The 22,347-nt window shown below is 42.2% G+C and overlaps 1 protein-coding gene across 2 annotated transcripts in view; it reads left to right on the forward strand.

The window, feature by feature from the left end:
• Window positions 1–314: 314 nt before the first annotated feature.
• Window positions 315–22,347, forward strand: part of dyrk1b (dual-specificity tyrosine-(Y)-phosphorylation regulated kinase 1B) — a 44,998-nt gene continuing 22,965 nt past the window's right edge. Inside the window, exon 1 of one of the 2 annotated variants that reach the window (XM_020654574.3) lies at window positions 315–1,088. Coding sequence is in view for 1 of the 2 variants with exons in the window: in XM_020654573.3 (XP_020510229.1) it covers window positions 19,880–19,985 (106 nt within the window). In the remaining variant the exon portion in view is untranslated. Of the gene's footprint in view, window positions 1,089–17,952; window positions 19,986–22,347 lie in introns of those variants that run through there. The other variant, XM_020654573.3, reaches the window with a different exon arrangement.

Below are 22,347 nucleotides of genomic sequence, written 5' to 3' on the forward strand. Positions count from 1 at the left end.
AAACATGAAAACCAGAAATATGTTCATAATAATATTTAATCTTTGGTCTGTGTTGAGTTAAATTGAGACATAATTGTTTTTCTATCTTACAGTTTGACCCCCTGGCAGAGAGAGTTAAATGGATGACCCAAAGTGGTCCCATCCCTGATCCAAACTAACTGCTGAACACGCAGTTTTCTACATAATAACTTGATTTTTTAAAACTCCACTTTTCCATGAAGTTGCTGTGGATTTGTTTTGGCAGCCATTTTGTGGGAAATGTCTCGGGAGCGCGCCTGGCGGTGTCGGGAGCGCGCTCTCAATGCAGCCCCTCTCCTTTGACCGATATTACCATCACGGAGGGGCTGGCCAGCACACAGCTAGCTGTAGCTGTGCCTTGCTAAATTATATCTTAGTTTTTTTTCCCCCCAAAGCGTCCGCCTCTACAGTCCAGCGGGGCCTCCAAAGGCCTGGCCGTTACCCGCCGAGCAGCCTGCAGAGAGCGGACTGTCTTCCTGCAAATTCCCCGATGGCAGCGTTTTATTAACACAGCTAGCATGCTAGCTAATTGCTAGCTGGCTAATGTTAGCTTTAAAATTAATTTAAAAAAAAAAAAAAAAAAAGAAAGAAAAAGCTGACGGGTTGTTCTGATCTGTCTAACCCGGTTTGTGAGGCGGATGCAACTCGTGTGTGTATCTGAGATTAAATATCGAGTTTCTGAAGGAGAAAAAAGAAAAAAGCAGGACTGAGCTGTAAGGGGTCCGCGGCGGGTTGAGGCGGCGGGCTTGCCCTACCTCCCCTCCGGCTCGGCTAGCTGCGCTGCACCCGGTCCTCCTGCTTCCGTGAGCTCCGGAGAATCACGCAATTTCTTTTTTTAATTTTTTTTTTTTTAATTTTTAATTTTTAACTGGAAGACATTCTCACCGGGGGGATTTTATCGGCAGAACCAAATCCTTTTTAACAAAAAAAAAAAAACCAAAAAACGGTATCTTGGATTTTGTGGTGTGGAAAGAGGGGCGGGCTGACCCGGGGGAGGGGGCTCGGTTCGTGTGGACGGAGGGTTCCGAACATGGCTGCTCCGCGGGACTCGGTTCGACACACCGCCTGAGGTAAGATAAATCGGCTCCGAGGAGTCTTTCTTTTTTTTTTTTTTTTTAATGCATGTATATATGAGAGGTGTGTGTGTGTGTGTGTGTGTGTGTGTGTGTGTGTGTGTGTGTGTGTGTGTGTGTGTGTGTGTGTGTGTGTGTGTGTGTGTGTGTGTGTGTGTGTGTGTGTGTGTGTGTGTGTGTGTGTGTGGCTGATCAGCGCTTCACACTGCCGGGGAAGCTGCGTTAATCACCCGGCCCCCCGGCCTCCTCTCCCCCCGGCCCCCCGTGTCCCCCCGCTGAAGCCGCAGAAACGGCTCCGGGGGGGGTGGGGGTGTTGGGGGGGTGGGGGGGGGGGGGGGGCACACAGGAGGAAAGGCTGGTTTCGATGCTGGGGGAAAAAAAAAAAAAAAGGTGTGTTACCATCCCTGCTGGACAATGCACCGTGTTGTAAGACTGTCGCATGTACAGTAACAGAGCCAGTGCATGCATCATGATGGACTCTCTAATGTCCTCCAGGTGTGCCTGTCCTCCTGCTTTACACCCTGTGACTGAGCCCTTTCTCTCACAGCTAGCAGTGTTAAGGCTGCCCCATAAACAGGCTCATGATTGATGCCATCAGTGTGTGTGTAACTGGGCAAGTTTCAGCAAGCCGGGCTCCATCCCTCCCTCCCGGTTCGCTCTGTCGGCATCTTAAACCGGAGGGATGGAGATGGAGGTGGAGGTGGAGATGGATGGAAGTGCTGCTACATGATTAAAAAAAACAAAAAAAACGTGTTGATGTAAATCCTCAGGTATGCATGAGGAAGCCGGGTTCATCTTGATGTGTTTGCCTTTTTATGTGTGAAAGCAGGCAGCCAGCAACCCCCGACTGTCCTCTGCACATCTGCAGCATTTCATCTGCTGTGGCAGCTAAGGCTAGCCGTTAGCTTAGCCACCGCAGCATCAGCATCAGCATCAGCATCAGCCCCAGCCCCTACCCTGCCCTGAAGTACAGGGACACAGGGCGCTCTGCTGCCGGGAGATGTCTTCCTCCCCCTGGGGGAAAGGGGAACAGGACTGTGAGGAGACCATTAGATGGAGAGGAAACCATGACTTGACATCTCCTCTCTTGTCTCTATGGGGTCTAATGTGGTCCAGTTTGAGTTAAGAGGATGGGGGGGCCCTGAAATTGTAGGCGACTGTAATGAAGAGATCTGTCACAGATTTGTGATTTGTCACACCTCGCTGAAGTTCAGCTCTCTGGCTTTTCTTGGCGATGGACTCAAAATGGACATTTTCTCCACAAAATACTCATTTCATTTATTACAGTTCATTCTTTGTGGGTCTCGCACCAAATCATGCTCACCAGCGTGCTTGTTTGCTCAGTCATTTGCCCTCTGTTAGATTTCATTATGGCCACTTATTGGCCGTAACATAACATTTTAGACGAGATAAAAGCGAATGCATCCCTCAGGTTAAAGTGTGTGGCGGACTAGCGAGGAGGATGTGCAGCTTTATGAGAGGATCCAGTGGAATAGATGCTGTTTCATTGTGCTGCTTGTGTTTATTTAAGATGAAAACGAGAGCAGATAATAACGGATTAATAAGTCAGAATATCAGCCTTGTGTTTTTTACACAGATCTTTATAAATACAGAGTGTGCTGACTGGTCATCATGTTCATCTTAAAGGCTGTGGAGCTCAATCTGCTGTTTTAGTTCCAGTCAGACACCAGCAGGTATAAGTGTGAAAAGCACCTGTGACCAGTCGGAGGATTTGACCCTTTCCATATCGCCGTCGGTGAGCCACAACCGCTCACCATCACCACCGCCCGAGCATGTATGACTGCTGTGAGATATCTGTGATTACGTTCACCATCTGCAGCTTGTGCAGCACGGCTAAAGGATCCCACCACAACATGCACGAGGAGGGTGTCCTCCAATCACTCGTGAATAAGATTGTGAGATCAAGTTAAAATCCTGGGTGCTGGATCTCAGACTGGGAGCACTGGGAGAGCAGATTGTGGGAGTGTCAGGCCCCTCACTTAGGCTTCATCCCTCTGGAACATGTTCAGGACTCTATATCTAAAGGTTTTGTCTTCTTAGGTTGTAAAAGTATAACTACTTGGATACTTTTTGATACCACATGATTCAAAATAAAATGGAATAGAAAGCATTCATTGTCATTATACAATCGTACAACCAAATTAGAAAATGCTTCACCTCAGAGTGCACAGACATACAGGCCTCCATCAGCAACAAGAAATCTGCATCAAGGAAGAGAAGAGGGACAATGTTTATTTTATAAATATTTACAGGGGCCCTGTTAGCCTAGTGGACAATGCACGCGCCCCATGCATGGAGGCATAGTCCTCCAAGTGGGCAATCTGGGTTTAAGTCCGACTTATGGCTCCTTTCCTGCATGTCATTCCCCACTCTCTCTCTCCCTGATTTCTAACTCTCCAATAAAGGCACAAATCTTTAAAAAAAACGATATTTATATCCTATATTTTTACAGCAGATGAATGTAAATTGCATGGTGAACAAGGAGCTTGCCACAAGTAAGAAATATAAATATTTATCGCACAGGTTAGAAATGTGTATCCTGCAGTAGAAAGGTATGATTGGTACAGGTACAGAGGGACACTGTGCCCAGGTAGAAAGTGAAAATACTGCAGGTAAGGTTTTACAAAATAGAGAATAATATTGCTGTTGATTTCTGCAAAAGGAGAATTAGAAAATGGTACAGTATCTGTCATTTTACTGATGAATGGTATTTAGTGATATTTTAAACCCAAAGCTGCCGTGAGTGAAAGATAGAGAGAGTGGTGGTCCATTAAAAATCACAGGTCGGTTCACCTGGGTCGCTCGTGATGATTTATTTGTGATGATTAAAAATGGGTCTATACACCCTGTTGGCAATGTTTCATGACCAAAATGTTGCCAATGTTGTTGCTTTTTTAAATTAAGACGATGTGCAGGCGTTCCCCTGCAAGTTTTGTGAATTAAAAACAAGAAATTAAACAAAATTTGTTGGTGAGGGTTTCAATATTTCTTGCCATGGTTTAGAAACAGATACGCGTGCGTGCGTGCGGGCGTGTGTGTCTTACGCCGCTGGTCGGAACAGACCGAGAGTTTCGAGTATGACGGTTAAAAACTCATCAGCGACATCTGTTGGTTGAAACATGAACTCACTACGCATCACTAGAATCATCACAGCTGCAAAAACATTTTAAAATGACGGTATAAGAAGCTACAGTTTTTAAAACGAGCTTTACTAGCAACACAATCGTGAGGCGCATTTATGGGAGGTACAATCATGGAGGACGTACGGTCAGCGGACTTCTCACTCTCATTTTCTCGCCCACTCTCTCTCTTAAGCACTGATATTATAGATAAGCCAAAAAAAGGTTGGGAATTGTATTAGGTTGGGGTTACACTGGATGCTTGCGACTGCCTCTGTATTTTTTGACTTCTTCACTCAAAAGAAACATATTAAACTACGAAAAGATATATATATATGTGTGGCAGCTGTGGCTTAGTGGTAGTGGTTCATGTCCGATGAAGGGCAAGGGCCCGAAACGTTACAGGTGTTAGATTAATTGGAGCAGCTTCTCGTGTGCAGACTGTTTTTTTTTCTACCTTTACTGTTATAGCAGGTCGTCCTTCAGTTGGGACATCGGTGGCTTGGTCTTCCTTTCCTTTATGGGAAACTGAGCCCTTAAATCTTTAAGACATAGCCTCCCAAGTGTGTGTCAACGAGTGTGTGAAATGGTGAACATTGACTTGCAGTGTACGGCCCTCTGATTGGTTGGAAGAATGAAACCTTGCCGAAGGTTTATCATGATCATGGCATGACACAATGATGTTTAATTCACTGCTTTTAATTTAATTTGTGTGTTAGCTAAACTCCTGTGACATAATGTAACCATGTTGGCTTCCTTCTATACTCTTTAACCTGGAAGCATGCTTACTTTGATATCAGAATACTTTGGACAAACAAAATCAGATATTGATTTAAGACGTTTGAAATAATTAACACACCTGTACCACTTAATGAACACCTTTTCTGAATGTGTGATGATGTGTTACCAGCACAGAAAAATACATTTTTATTCATGCAAAATGATTTATTATACAATTGATTCATTGAAGGTGATTTTCCTGTAGAGAAATGTTTACTTGTTCTGTTATAAATGTCATGTTCATGTGTGAGAATTCTCCTGTTGAGCACATGAAATAAACTCTGCTCTGATAACTCTGCAAAAATGCCGTCTCAAAAGCAGCCGGTGCTGATAAAAGGCTTCATCATCTGTTGCTAGGTAAACTTAAGGATGACATTGCATTGTGTTGCTGTTCAGTTTCTTTGGTGGGACAACACCAGCCCCCCTGTGATGGCTGGCTCACGGTGCCCACATGAGGATGAGTCTCAACACTGTCACTCAGAATCTACCAAAAAGTTAAAAACTGAGAGTCGTTGTTTTCTCCAACCAGAGGATGGATCAGGAGCATGCTAAATAAAATATTATGTCTATTTTAAGCAGTATGCACAAGCGGCCTGATCCTAAGCTACAGGTAACTTCAGGTGCAGCAGGAGAGCAGGTAGCTTCACCTGGAGGAGCTGGAGGAAGCCACTGCTCCGTATCAACTTCAGTCCTGTCCTCTCTGCTGTGTATGTGTGTGTGTGTGTGTGTGTGTGTGTGTCATCATGTATGAGTTCACTTTCTGTGTGTTTTTAATCATTGTGACTGTTGGACCTTCTGACTAGAGGTAGGACAACTACCGAATGATACAGCAATATATCGTCGTCTTGCCTCACTGGTGCCAAATATCGCAATTTTATAAGATTTCCCTGGCATTTTTGACTCCCCGTGTCTCGACTTTGACTCCCCATGGTGTCGCAAATGACTTGAATGAGGGTCATGTGAACGAAAGTCAACTGGTCAAAGAAGAAGAAGGTAATGGGCCTGACAGCGGTTTAGAGTTAAAGCACGATAAGAGGTGAATCTGACTCCATTTTGCGGTGAAAAATACGTTAATCCTGGACCTTGGGGGCATTTTCTATTCTTCAACAGATATCATGATATATCATTATAGAATGGTCTCACGATATGTCAGGTATCGTTGTATTGGCGTTATCGTGGGCCACGTCTCGCATCATGAGTTACACCATCATTCCCACCCCTAGTTCTGACCTTCATCCTGATTTTTAAAGTGAAGTTTCTGATACTCTGACACCGTTAAAGCTCTGTCTTTTCTTTACATCCTGGTCCTTCCACCTCTCATCAGTCATTCACCTGGAGGATCACACACCTGTCCTGCGTCCATGCAGCTCAGGGACGCACAAACAGCCTCACCTCCTCATAGTCTCTCCTTCAACTTAGAGCAGTTTACACCTTTTTTTGATAAATCGCTTCGCACAGTGTGGACGATGGGAGGTCAGGTCATGTACGGATATTGACCTGAGAAAGATAACGGTTTAATTTCAAGAAAGCTTGTGTAGGATGTCTGTTTTACAATGAAGTTGCACAGCCGGTCATCACGCCGTCTTTACATCTTAAGCCACAATTTAAAAAAATGTCTTCATGAATTTTCAGTAAAAAAGTAGTCCAAAAAGTTTCACAAATTCTTCCTGCTCGTCGTCCACCATTATTGTTTTACTGTAAAGTTGCGTTCTACTAGATGACATTTTATGAGATTTCCAGTTTTGGTAGTCAGGTCAGGACTCAGGTTGTTGTTGAATAGAATCTGTTAGTGTTTGATGTGCCGCCTTGGTCACATTATTGTTCTCCACACATCATTCTACAGGAACAAAACTGTTTAATCTACCATTATACCGTCGTGTGGGGTCTCTTGCATTTTCAAAACCAATATCTTTTAGTCAGGGCCAGACTGTGAGCGAAAGCGAGAGCGGCAGTCAAATGTGGATCTCGAGTTCGGGCGGTAAAATTACGTTCATGTATGCTACACACAGAGAGCAGAGGAGGTGACGCTGACTAAATCCCACAAGTTTGCCTCCACATTCTGCATTTAAAAACCAAGAAATGACCAGATCTCGGGGGTCCTAGGACTTCTGTTTTTGTTGCTGTGGTTTTGAAACGGATATCCATATTGTTCCATTTTAACTTGTGTATATAGCACTAAAGTTTCAAACCCTGGTATTACGTCACAGCCCTTCTAGGAATATCCACTTCAGCCAAGATTGACCCCGAGTTTTCAATCAAAGATTATTCTACATACATTTAATAAGCTGCAGATAAACGTCCTTGATTGGACAGTGGAAACATTCAGAAACTTCAGACCCTGCTGTTCACACATGGATACTAAGTTTCTCCAACCTCTCAAACGTAGAGATATGTCCACTCATTGACTTGATGATACCCACACACCTTTACAACACTTCATGTTAACCTCCCATCAAACTAAATAATTCACAATCTAAAGTGATAGTTAAGTGTTTGTGTTCATGTCCAACATGTATCATATAGCAGCTCGACTCTATGTTAACTGCCAGTTGGGTCCGAGGTACCACATATTGAGTAATATCTTGTTTTTAATTGCTTCAATTTAGACAATGCTCTCGCTCTCTTTGACTCGGGGCAGCTTTGGTTTAGAATATCACCAAAGATCTGAGTTCTTTTTAAAGCTTCAGTACTTTTTGATACAGTCATTAAACTTAAAGATCGTGTCGTTATTAAACACGTTATCTATGAGTATTAAAGAAACAACCTTCCTCTGGTTGGCATGAAACACGATGGACACTGACGGACACAGAAGAACCACAGTGGTTGCTGTGTAACGGTTTGTCAGGAGGATGAAAACTCGCCTCAGCTCCAGGTCATTCCCTGTTGTTAGGTTGAGACGGGATTTTGAGATGGAGAAGCCATGGACAGGCTTCAACCAATGGGTGATGTCACTCAGGCTTTATCCATGTTTACTTTCAGTCTGTGGTTGCACGACTAGGACGTGAGGGAAATAGTATTGAGTAACATCCAAACTAACAAAACGTTGTCGCAAAAGGGACATTTTTAAAGATTAATTTTTAGGACAGTGGATAGAGTCGGAAACCAGGGAGAGAGAGAGTGGGGAACGACATGCAGGAGGGAGGCCACGGGCGGGATGCGAGCCCGGGCCGCACGCTTGAGAGCGGATAGGCGCGCGCCCTCTCCATTGCGGCACCAGCGCGCCCAGCAAAAGTGACATTTTAACTTGAATTGAACAATCGGTGAGAAAAAGTTTTTTCTTAAAGCAGCGTTTCCGCTCGTGGTTAATTGTCTCTGAATAGACTAACTGCTGAAAAAAAACTTCTCTTAAGTCTCATTAATCTGCAAACGCTGACGAAAACGTGATGTGACATATGACAACATATAAGAACCAGATAACTGCTCCCTTAATCTACAGCTAGTGTGAATGAAGAGCAGTGACATTGAGGAGTAATTAATACAAAATTAGACAAAATGTCTTCAGTCAACAAGTGCAAAGTCTATTATTAGTCCCTGAATGTGACCAATGACATAACCTCATAAACACACACAAACACAGCCCCAAACACACACACACACACACACTGATGATTCATGCTCTGACACTCTATATTGATGTTCATATCTGTTCTCATAAACATGTTTCAGAAAGTTCAGACAATCCTGAACCTAAAAAGAAAGTCAAAACTCCACAGACAGTCAGACTTGTTGGTCACGTGACAGACCGCTGTGTGTGCGTGTGTGCGTGCGTGTGCGTGCGTGTACGTGTGTGTGTGTGTGCGAGTGTGAGAGAGAGAGACTTTAGGTTTGTGTGTGGGTAATGTGGAGGAAGAGGCCTCTCCACCTGTCCTTACTGGGACTCTATTTCTGGGTCTCACACTGAACTTGACTATGTCTCGCCTGGCAACAGAGCCTGTATATATATATAAATGTATGCACGAGGTGTGTTTTTGTGTGTGTGTGTGTCGCATGTGTTATTCCGGTCCTGACTACAGCCGTACCAAAGCTGTATAGACTCATATGGAGTGGCTGTGGCAGCAGAAGACTGACCCGAATGAACACTTTAGCTAAAAGAGGGAAGAAGCTAATGTTAGCATCGGGTTACAGCTGTAATGAATGTGACATGTTGTTGCTCTGACATGAACTGTTTATTTCCCATCATGCCCTGACGTTGAATCGGCTTGGTCGGTGTTTGTTGTTGTTATGAAGCTGAAAACACAGCTCATAGAAAGGTTGTAACAATACCAGAATTTAAACTTTAATTACAAAGTTGTTGTTCAAAACGAGGGCAAGAAAAAAAAGTTAAAATGACCCAATATTGGGTCTCACTTTCATTTTTTGTTGTCGTAGTTTCCAATCAGGTATAAATATTTTATTTGTACTTGGACTTCTCGGCATCGATATGATTTTAATCGTGTCATAGCATCATTTTAAATCCTGGTATAGTGAGTGTCAGCCCCAGTTCATCCATTATGGACTTTTTAGACATTTTAATCTGTTTCTTCAACAACAAAAAAAACCTTATGGGACAAAAATTTAAATGAACTTGACTCAGTTCTTTAGTCAAATGTGTCACGCTATAGGAATGCATAAAGATTCCACTCAGACTTGTAGATGAGCTGCACTTTGATACGAGCACGCTCAGACACACACCATGGCTGACTCTGTAAGACACAACCAAAAGCAATTCTCACAAAAAGACAAAAGGTAACAATGTGTGCTGTTTGCGTGCTTTCTAGAATTTTATTTGACATTTTGATCCATTTAATTCATTTAAATTCTAAAGATATGTCATATTGATCCTGACTGATGAGTAGGACTTTCACACTTGCAGAATCACTCCTGATATTTCCAGGAGGAGCTGCATGTGTGAACACAAACAGACACATTTTCACTCTGAGATTACGCATAGTTTCTCCTGCCAGCCTTCTTGTATTTCTTTCCTGCAGCTGTGAGAACGCAGCAGATTATTATCCGGAGAATTCTGCTCGAGCCAATGCACGAGACCGCTTCGATCTCTGTGCACGTAGTTAAACGGCTGCATTACATTTTGGACAGTTTGTTTTCATCGCTCTTTTGTTTGTTTGATATTCCGTTGAACTACACGTAGCTTTAATATAAAGGCAAATTTTCTCTATATGGTATCTTCTAGCTGTAGTTCTCAACTCGTCTAGCCTCAGGACCCACCACCAACTCCAATCGTGACCCACACTTTTTAAACCAATCAGATTTATTTACTGAAAAACATGTCACAGAAGTAAGAAACTAGACAAAACAAACATGTTTAAAAAGTGCTTTACCGACTTTTTTTACACAAGTTTTTTCCAGGCACACATTCGCGATTCACTGAAAATAGATCCGTGACCCACCTCTGGGTTCCGACCCACCAGTTGAGAACCTGTGGTCTGGCAGACTCTGTTGCTTTGTCAGCCACTTCACCAATATAAATCTTTGATATCCAGATAACTTGGAGAAAGAGGCAATAGATTTGCTCAAAGCTTCCAGATTCTCCTGAGATCGTATTTGAAACGCAAACCAGATTTCATTCAAAAAACAGCTTTTTAAAAATGTTCTCTTTGTAAACTTGACAAATCTCACAAAAAATGTAGATTCTGATTTTTTTTTTTTCCTATCTGCATCATGATTTGGTTATCTGGGCATGTTACATTGTTGTCTTGGATCCAGACACATCATTTCTAAGATGAAAGTCTCCCACTAATACAAACACATTCACACATGGAGGCAGCAGAAGACCAGCAAGCTCCCGTGTCCTGTGAGGTAAAAAGCCTGTTTTTGTCAATGGAGTCTGGTGTCTCTGAGAGAGAGTGATGTAACAGCTGTTTCTGTTTAAAATCCATCTCTGTAGGGATCCTGTCTTTAATGTCGTCACACACTTAAAATAACAATCTGAGCCCGTCGGTGACAGAAACAAAAAAACTTTTAGTGGACTTTGATCCATCAAGGATTGTGGTGCAGCCATCACATCCTGTTTCACTGCTGTTAGCTGGCTGCAACAATTCTTAGAGCAACTCAAACACTTTTTGTACATTCACCGAACGTCATTCAGACCTTAAAATATCTTATAACAGAGACAAGGTTATAGATTTATGTCGAAACTGTTGGATATTATTGAAGAAAATGTAATGTTATAAACAATTAATGTGACATTCCTTTCCTGCTTTAAGGAGATTCTACAACTACATGTTGTCACATTCTGAATACTATGACACTTTTGATACCACATTTTTTAAAACAACACAATCTCCATCATTTTAATGTTGTAAACACACAGTATGTAGATCCCACCACCAGGGGGCTCTCAATCAAAACAATAACAAACGATGACATTGAGGCTGGCGGGAGTGATTCTCTGCTACTCCCTCCCCCGATGAAAACGAACTCTTGAGTTGACCGTAGTCAAGACAAACGGGCGAAACCGACCTGAGGAAGAGAACATGTTTACAGACGAGCTGATGTATCCAAGTATAATAAACATGATGATTTTATCACAGCAGCTCATACAGCAACAGAACGACAGCTTTTAGTAGCAGCTCACGCTTTCTTTTGCGGCGGTCTTTCACGTAACATCCGGTGTTTCCATGACAACGATAAAGTCGTGTCTGTCATGGCGTCCGCCGCAACTAGACACGGCTCGTTACAACCATAAAATTAAGGATTTCTCTGGCTTTGATAACTGTTGGAAATATTTGGGGTTATGTGAGTACTCAACAAAAGAAAATGCAAAATACATTCAGTAATTTTTTTGTCAATTTGAATAATTTAGAGTGAAAATTCTACATATTGTACGATTAAAGTATAGAAAAGTACTGATGATTTTTAAAAAAATACTAATTTTACTAAAGGCAGGTGATTGGGAGAGAAATAAATCCACCTTGCGTGCAAACTCCTGCAAATTGTCTACATTACACAATAACCAAAAACAAACAAACATCTATTTGTATTTCATTAAAATTATTCAAAAACCGTGGCAAAAACACAATGTTAGCATTCTTCCATTATAAGAGAAAGATTGTACTCAAACTTGTTTTACGTAAAAGTAGAAAAAGGTTATTTTGTGATGAATCATGTCAATAATTTTACATTTTGACAACTGTGGGTGTAGACGTCCTCTGAAGCTTTTTGACACCTGTGTAAAGACTTCTGTTAAAAATAACAAATTCATCTGGAGTTAATGATGACGGTGTTGTCCTTTAGAAATGTGGTGATGCAGAAGAGTCCTGTAGAGAAACGTGAAGGTGACTCAGGAGGAAAGTTTACAAAAGTTACAAACACGTTGATACTCTCAGACACCACATGTTTCAAAATGATACCGTCTCTGTTTTTTAATGATCTATACAGCAGTGGTTCTCAACCCGTCTAGCCTAAGCTCCCCCACAAACTCCTTCATGAAAAATCGTGACCCACATATTTTTCAACCAATCAGATTAATTTAATGAAACATTTGGCATATGATACAAAGAAACAGAGCAAGACACACTTTGAAAAGCACCAAATAGACTTTTCGACACACTTTTTTTTTTTCCAGCTACACATTCCCGACCCACTGAAAAGAGCTCAGCGACCCACTTTTGGGTCCCGACCCACCAGTTGAGAATCACTTATCTACAGTATGATAAAGTACTGGGAAAAATAGCTGAGAGAAAAAGGGAATGCGCTGTCGTAATTGAACGAACAAACAAAGAATTACACATTTCTTACCGTGTTTTTAAACTTGAAACATATCTACATTTGTTAAATTAGAAAACCCTACTCAGGATTTAAAGACAGCGTGCAGCATTTTAGTACCTGAACGTGTGTATGTTCTGGGTGTACTGGTTGTAACACCAGTCCTCCCAGTTTGCTCCATCTGGTCTGCTATGCTCCTGCAGACGGACACATGTCCGCTCGGATCAATCAGGAGTCTCTGATTCTCATCGATCACTGAGGCTGTGTGGGTAATGTGTGTGTCCCTTTGCATTGAAAACCAGGGACCCTATATGATTATTCAGTTTGTGTGTGTGTGTGTGTTACATGTGATACCGGATGTGTCAGTGGGCTCACACCAAAGACACAAGAGGCCAAAGTTAACATGTTATATAGCTGCTGCTTAAATACATACATGGACTTGACTGTCCACTTTAAATTCACATTGTGTCTGTGTGTGCATAAATATACATTTTAAGACAACCAAAATCTAACAAATTGCATTCTTAAATCCGGCAAACTCAAATTAACATGACAACCTGACAATTCATTGCAGGAGTCATGGGAAATGTAGGATCCTGAAATGAGGTCACAGGCAGTTCAAGCTGAGAAAACTGTGACCTAGGCTGCAGATTAGATACTTAAATAATTGTGTTCTTTAAATCCAGATTAATGTTATTATCTAAACTAACAGAAGACAGATAGCTCATGAACTGCTACTTTAAATTAACTGAATCAACATTGCACACATATATCATGACGTGTTAGAGCTAATGGATGCTGCTAACTCATAATATATTTAATAGAATTATTTTGCTGCATTTTTTAAAATATTTTTTTATTTTTAACTATAAATTAAAAGGTAAAAGGTAGAGAATTTGTCTATGTTTTTACAGTTGTTTTTGAGTGTATAATAACACGTTTTTGTTTAATAAAATTAGTCGAGGCAATTTTATTTTGAAACAATCTTCCTCTTCTGTCGAGCTTGCCTGTACATTAAAAGGCGTTGTTGCTGCATAAAACATTAGCAGCACCGTTTGCACCGGTCTTTTTCCACGTTGTGTTCCCTCTTTGCCTGTGTCATTCCTGCTTCGTTTCGCTTTTTTTTTGTCTCTCTGGCACCGCCAAGTGAGAAGGGTATCTCCGAGTGTGAAGAGCTCCTCCACTCCTCTCTGAAAGCACCCTGCAGTAGCAGCATGGTAATTCTGCTCCCTCTATCTTTCCTCTGCATCATGTTTACCTAGCAACAAGCATCACCCGCGGCTGGCCATCCCATTGGTCATTTGAAAACGCACCGGGGACCAATGGCAGGGCTGTTGCCATGGTACAGTGTATAGTTGCCGGGTGGAATTTTGCTGCAAGGCACGTGAGTCTCAGAGTCTGCTTGCCTCCTCGCTGCTGCTGTTGTAATCTCCGCTGTCTGGTCGTTAGTACAAGCTGAACGTGATTTAGTGAAAGCCTCTTCGTAACTCAGAGGAGGGAATTATTAACATTATTATTACTAACCTTTATTCACATATTCAGTAATAAAGCCGGAGCAGTGCGTCTCTTTACCGTCAACAACAGAGAAAGAGAGAGAGAGCAGCGGCAGATGCAGACGGCAGGAAGCGGCTGCGTCTAATTCCTGAAGCTGCTTTTCTTTCTACCAGTGCAATATGCTGCATCACTGCCTAACAAAGGCATAATGAGGTTAACAAGATATCACAAACATCTTTTAGTGCGCACAAAAAAATTGAAGATCTTAAATGAATAAATATGATTAAAGAAGCCACTTTTAACAAAACTATAAAAGCTCCAAATAAGATTTGAGCTTGCAAATAAAAAAAAAAATGCAGATTTTTACTTCAACAAAAGGGAAATAATTATAATGATTTATGTTTGTAAAACTTCCCACACAAATTTTGTTTTATATGCACAAAAAGCCGAATTTTATCTAGAACTTTTAATTGAAGCATTGGTTGCAACATGTTAATTTAAATTTAACTTTATTTAAATACATCTTAAAAGGTGTCCCTTTTGAATATTCCTGCTAGTTATGTCAGATATTTGTTTTTTCATGTTGTAAAAATTATGTATTTGCAGGAGTTTGAGTCAACATGTAGACTACAGCACTTCATAAATGTGCAACTTATTTGCTAAATTAAATATCCACCCCCCGGCTTTTAATGGTGTTTCTATTTGTATTTTTAAAATCTCTAATGAAGAAACTTAAAAGCAGTTGGGGTAAAAAAAAGCAGTTGGGGTAAAATGTAGAGAGGTTGTGTGTGTTTGTGTCATATGAATGCCCTGTCATTCCCAGCATACGTAAACACACACGCATTCTCTCACCTGTTGCTCGTCTGTCTTAATTGTGGAGCAGAGATAAGTGTGTTTTTTTTTTTTGTCATTGCATGATGAGAGTAGAAATGCAGCACACTCCATGTTTCTGCCCAGTGCAAACAGACCTATGCACACAGTATGAACAGGACTGGGAGTATAGAAGGGATCAGTTTTTTTGTCTTTTTGTACTTATGTGTGTCCGGCCTCCTTTTAGCATCCAGCTTGCATGCCTACCTGTGCAGAAATATATGGCATAAAATCAAAAATTTGGCACAGGTGAAATGCCCTGCTGTCTTCAAATGCGAAGTCTGCACTGACTTAGATGGTACAAATATTTTTTTTCTGATATCTGCAACTTGTTAGGAGTGCATCTCTTAGGTATTTCTTTGTCCCTTGAAACACAAACATCCAGTTTGTTTCCTTTGTTTACATTGCATATTTCTAACCAAATTATGCTGCATAATATCAATTATTTTACCTTAAATCGAGTCTTTAACTAAATATTTTCAGGCACTTTAAAAACCTCACTTACTTTATCACTAAAATTTTAAAAATGTGTAAGACATGAAGAGGTGTCAGACAATGAAAAGGAACAGAGTAAAATATTGTAAACAATCTATGACTGTTTTTGTACAGTGAAGAAATACCTACACATAAATAAATACATGTAAATACAGAGTTTGAAATGAGTGTCTCATGTAGTAAAAGAAAAGACAATAAGTGGGTTATTATTTGACGGTTGATTGTTATGCACATGTAGGTGTGATTGATTGTTTTTGAATAAGAAGGACAGGATAGATGAGTTTTGTGTAATGAAAGTTATCGCTCTCGCCCGTCTCTGTGTGTGGTTCAGGGTACAAGCCACCTACCCCCCCCCCCTGCAAAATCTACCTCAGGATCTCCCCCTCAGCCCAGACGGACCCAGTCACCCTGAGCCGGGCATTAGGCCACCTTTTGAAGCACATCACCTGTAGTGATGCATCTGCATCTGATTAACACGTTAGCGCGCCGTGCTACCGTGCCGTATCGCCCTGTAACGTTTCTTTCCTCCCCGTTAATCTCGCAGAAAGATCATTTTAATGCACGCTCTATAATTATAGCATGTTATTAGGCCATGATATCTTATTTTAGCTGCGACTGGTCAGCTGTTTTTCTCTGTGTGGGAGTGCAGAGCTCTGAACTAGGGGGTTCTGGAGGTGGAGTAGATTACTGAGGAAAACTGGAATTAAATGGATATTACAGAACAGAAATATACATTAGTTTACCTTACATTATGCAGTGTTATGCAAACAAACATTTCAGTATAATAAACTTAATAAAAGACTTTAGAGAGGCCGACATTGTTGGTGTTGCTTTTTTTTACTTTAGGGGACTTTTTTTTTTGTAATACTGTTTATTAATGTGCACATCTCACAGGCTGAGAGGACATGAAATGGGGCGACAAAGTGAAGTGAGTGCAGAGTGTATTTGAGGGTGAATTTTCCTTTAAGAAGCCGTCAGCTGGTTTATGACACTGTTTGTGTGCTGAGCTGTTCCCAGGCAGCATTGTGCCTGATTTAGCCGGAATGCTCGGATAGCAACAGTAACAACTTTTAGCTCAGGCTGAGGAGGAGAAGTCACACATCTCGGCTGTAGGCAGTCACTCAGTGACCATGTGCTCATGGAAGCCTTTTTGCCCCGCGCTCACTCCCCCGCTGGATCTCCTCCCCCATCCTCCCCCTCGTCCCCCCCTCCTCCTCCTCCCCCTCCTCCCCTCCCTCTTTCCATTTCTACCTGACATCTTCAAACTATTTCCGCGTCATTCCTGCCTCGCGCCGTTTGAAGAGACACTGGGAAACTAAGCCGAAAGCCCCGCCCACATTGCACGTCCGCCGTCCAATGAGAGCCAAGGGAGGGACTTGAAGCAGCCAATGACGTCGCAGCTGCCGTAGCGTCGGGTAGCAACAGAGCCCGTAGAGGGTGCCTGCTGAGTGAGGGTAGAGGCAGCGTTTACAGGAATACAGACAAGTTGAATCATTTCTGAAAGACTGAATGAACAAAAAGACATTTAATATTACATAGAAGTTATATCCAAACCCATCACCTCTCTTAATGTTTATATAGGTCTGTTTTAATTACATGAGTTACTTTAAAGGTTTCATAATCTGTTGTTTTTTCACCTTTCCACTGAAAAAATACATGATCCTTCTTAAGTTAGTATTCAGCTATAATGAGATGCTTTTATTTAAGTCAGGAATATTGTATTTAAGGGAAACATGCACATTGTCGTGACATTTCTCAACACAGGCCTCGTGTTTCTCCTTCCCCCCCTCCTTCAACATTAATACCAACACACCACTGCATCTATACACTTTTAATATCTGATTTTATTGCAATCAAACCTTTCTTTCTTTTTTTGCAAGCCTTCAGAAAATAGTTTGTGTATTTTAGAAACAAGTTTGAGACTTAAACTTTAAGGCTTTATTCACAATTACTGGCCTGTAATTTGGTTTTTATGTGTATGGAAGAAACTGAATTTTATCTATAAACTTGTATTAAGAGTTTAAGCAAAGGTTGTGTGTGCATGCGTGTATATAAAGTTCCAGTATATATATCCTGCTGTTACTATAAATGGACAGGCAGGAGAGGTCTGCTCGGACCAGACTACCGCGGTCAAACTGAAGGTTACTGTCCGGCTGCCGGACTCCAATCGCGGGTAAAGTTTCATAAAATTAGTCGGCATCTTGATGAGACATTTCTCTATTGTCATGTTTTGGTTCCTGTGTGTGTATCTGCCCTGGTTTCTGTAGTTGTGAGTGAGTCTGCGCCAGACAGACCCGCTCTGACCCCCCCCTCCCCCGCCTCACTGAGTTGGTACGGTCCGTGTGTCAGGGTGGGGGAGCCGTGTGGGGAGCGCAGCACAGATTCCGTCTGACGGAGAAGCACGGAGAGGGAAACGGGCGAGAAACATGAGCTGAAATCGCCCTTGTGAAGGTTTCCATCTTGAAGGACTAACAAAACAAAAAAAAAAAAAGAAAGGAAGAAAAAGACAAATCTCCCCGAGTTAAAAAAAAAAACAGAAGGACGAGAAGAGGATACAAAGAGTTTGCAGAGAGGAAGACGGAAGAAGAAGAAGAAGAAGAGGCGCGTCAGGGGATCAAAAGGCGTCTGACAGCAAAGCTCAGGAACTTCTGTGGATCTGGTTTCTTTTTTACTTCTTCGACACGACTCTCAAGTTTTCGGTTCAGACGATGTTTGTGATTGAACTTTAAGTGAGATTACCTTTTGAGGCGGACTTCCTCCTGGATCGAGCTGGTTTTTTTTGGTAAACAAGAGGGGACCGGAGAGTTTTTTGGAAGTACAATGCAGGCCGGCGGTCGTCTCCAGCCCGGGGAAACACTCTGCATGTAACCCCCCCCCCCCTTCACCACCACCACCACCCCCCCCCTCCCCTCTCCCCAGATATTGGATCTAAAAGCTTCAAGTCACTGTGCAGGGTCTGATCTGTCACTTTGTTCCTGTTGATCACCTGTGAGTGTGGATATATCCTGCTAGAGGAACTTTACTGTGGAGCTACTCTATCAGGTGTTTACAGGTGTTTGTGTCACAGTGACTCTGTACAGTGTGTGCGGGATTACAGTGTAGTCTGGCTGTTTTTAAAGGGGCTCCTTTTCACCCTGGCAGAGGCCAGCCACCTCCTGCTGTGGGCGGGTGAAGGGGAGCTGAGTCTGCGTGGAGCTCCGGCTGTTCAGGCTCTGTGACATTGCCAGTGGAGGGCCCTGTGTGTGTGTGTGTGTTTGTGTGTGTGTCACTGGATTAATCTGAGTGATAACATCACTCCACACTGCCCTGCTCTGTCCACTGAAGAGTCCCCCCCCCCCCCAGAAAGCACCAGTAATTGGAGCTATATTTAGCAGAAGGGATGGGGTAAAAGCAGGCAGCTGGAAACCCAACTCCCCTCCTCCACCTCCTTCTTCTTCTTCTTCCTCCCCCCCTCTGTCACTCTACCTCGCTCAGCCCACCTGGCAGCATGCTGGGCGAGCCTGGTTAGCCCAGACTGGACTTGCACCTGTGTGAAATAACATTTGGATGAACTTGTTGTGCTCTCGGAAGCTTTGGATCTGACGTAAACTGGGCGTGCGTGCGTGCGTGCTGTACTGTGTTCTACTGGTTCAGGCTGCACTGGAAACAACAAGCCCCTGTCCTGGATTAAGATGTCTGAAGAGCTGCGAGCTGTGTTAAACTTGCTCTGGACTAAGTGAAACTATTAAGAAGCAAGTAAGAGTGCCGCTAGTTAACGTATTGTGTTAGTGAAGGTTTAATTTTACTAGTTTAAAATCAGCCACCAGCGATCTGGAGCGTCTCCAGCACAGAAAGAATGCATGAAACTGCCAACGTAAGAAAAAGCTAAAAAACCTGATTAACCAAATATTCTATAACCCCCCCCCCTCCCCCGAGAACAGAATATATATGTAGAGATCTATATCTATAGTGTAACTCCACAGAAAGCAGAGATTACATCCTTTATATTTTTACTTCAGAGAGACGAGCTGCCTGTACACCAGTTGGTTGCCTTAGAAACCACAGTCACAAAAAAAACAAGCCAGAGAAGACGGTGCCTTTTGATTGGTCGGTTTGGTTTCCCCACCATTTCAAGATTTCGTTGATTGAGTTGGATGTACTGAAGTGTAGGACTCTGGGGGAAAAAACGAAAACGCGGCGTCTGATGACAGTCACCTGAACAACAACACACACACACGCACACACTCACACAAACACACCTGTCACAGCACAGCTCTGACTTGACACCGTTTCCCTGCTGGACCCAAACCATTGCCAAGCGTTTCCATGGTGATCACGTCATCGTCATCCGTGGAGGACAAGCCTGTGCCCGCGTGCAGGATGGTCCAAACAGAACCCTGGATCAGCACAGCCCTGCTGCGCAAGAACAAGAGTCAGTACACACACACACACACACACACACACTCCCTTTGTTTTGGTCATATATGAAAACGATGGTGTGAACTCTGCAGAACACGCTGGCTTTAACGGATCAAGTTGAAGTTTTTAATGTGTGTGTGGATGTTTGGATTTTGAAGAGAAAGTTTGACGAGTATCCTGATAATAACTGAAGATGAAAGAAACCAGCGGGTTTGCTTTTTAAACAGTTTTGCTCTGGTTGAAATTGAATGTCAAAAACCATTAGAAAGGACTGTTAGCTCAGCTGCTGCTATCGACATTCGCTCACTTTTTAGGTGACGATTCGTTCAGTGTTGTTTCGTTCATGAGGTTTCTACCTTGAGCCGAATAATCAGCAGACAATCACACCTGATTATTAAAACACAGAACTAACAGTTTGATTTTAAAATAAGTGTTTCACAAAGGCTTTCTGGTGGACACAGGAGGTCAGAAACGGCTGAAAGCTGAGTCCTACTAACCACGGTAGTTACATTTTTAGGTGAAGATTTATTCATTTTTAAAGTCAGCTAGCAGCCACGTTCTCCACACCTCGTTCCGACAAAGCAAAACTGGAAACTAAAACTATTAAAACACACTAAAAGTAAAGATTTGTGTTTAAACCTGGGTTTTAAAACCCTGGAAAGCAGACATCAGGAGGAGCTATTAGCCTGGACGTTGCTAACGACTTTAGCTCAGCTCGTTCCTCCTGTGTTTATCGTTCAGTAGGTTTCTACCAGGAGACAAACTATCAGCAGAGTTCTTCATCCCTCCAAAAATGAACTGAAGCAGAGATTTAATGGTTTCTTTAATGTTAACATCAGTGTTTCTCTGGCGTGACTTCAGGACTGTAACTGACTGTAGCTCACCTTTTTTCTCGTTATCTAAAATATTCATCTACTTAAATTCCTTTTCTGGTTCAAATGTATAGATTAAAAAAACAGGATCTACAAAGTCACATGGACATTTGACATCCAGAGTAGAAAAGTAGTCTGATGGAAATGACCGAATGCCCAGTTTGAGAGCTGATTGAAACCACAGGCTGACCGGCTGACCGGCTGTTGTCGCGTCGTGTTGTTAAAGCTGTGTGCTTTGCTTGATTGAAGCTCTACATATTCAAAATGTAGTCCTTGTCTTTTTCGGGGACCTGAAGGTGTGAGGTCTGCGGTCTGTGCTGAGCTCAGTCTGCTCGTACCTTCATTCAGAATATTAATCAATGAGGGGGTTTCTATTCAGACGTGGTCTGCTGGTCCACTTTGATCTGGTCTTCACATGATACCAACATATTAAACTTTGATGTGATTCTAGTTAAAATTAAACAATATCGATACCTGTTTGGATGCAACGACAACAAAAATGAAAGTCATAGACACGATATTGGGTTTAATGTTTTTTTTATTATTTAGCAGCGATTGCTGACAAACTCCTGCACACTCTCTGCTCTCTGTCTGTTTGTAAGACACACAAATGTAACTTTTACATCTTTATAAGACGCCAAAAAAAGCCTTGAGAAACTTCACTAGATGCCGACCTGTGAAGTTGTTATTACTTTATGATACCATCAATCATTTGAAAAAGTTAAAGTGCTATTGAAAGGTATCAAAGGATTGGACATTTTGATAACCTTTCTTCTGTTTAATATCGTCTGAGACTGAAAAGATGCTAGCTGGCTCTATATCTTGTTACAGATTAAGACCTGACCTATAAGTTTGAATTTGATGTGTTTATAATGTATGAAGTTTGTTTTTAACCTTTTACCTCTCGTTTGATGGAAGCCTTGTGTGCGGTTAAGCCTCTAATTTTCATTTTTATTCACTGATCTCTACATTTAAGTGGTCGGTATGGTGGCTTATCAATGCCTTTAATTCACACTTCTGTGGAGCTTATGTCTGCTGTTGTTGAACTCTTGACGAGCAGGAAGAGCACGTTGTTTTGTGCCGTTCATGTCATCTGAACAAAATCTACAGCGCGTCTGTAATAACATGACGACAGATGTTCATGTGACCTGGTGTTGTTGTTGTCCCTGGTTTTATTGTGTGTCAGTGGGACAAAGCGTGAGGCCGAGGCGGGCTGGGTGTGTGTTGTTCAGCTTGACTGGATTTTATTGTACAGATATGTCAGTGGAGATGGTTGATGTGTGTGTGTACAGTGTGTGTACAGTGTGTGTGTGTGTGGAGAACACAAAGAACAAAAACTCTGAACATTGTACTGAACGTATAAAGAAGCGCTCAGTGATCAGCTGTTTATGTTGTTTTAGTTTTTGGTCTTATAGGATGTGTTGTTCTTCTCTCAACAACTTACTGCTGATAACTTGCTGATACAAACATGCAGTTCTTGTCTTGTCTGACACTCACTGGTTT

Source organism: Labrus bergylta, chromosome 8, assembly GCF_963930695.1.
Source record: "Labrus bergylta chromosome 8, fLabBer1.1, whole genome shotgun sequence".
NCBI classification, from domain to species: domain Eukaryota; kingdom Metazoa; phylum Chordata; class Actinopteri; order Labriformes; family Labridae; genus Labrus; species Labrus bergylta.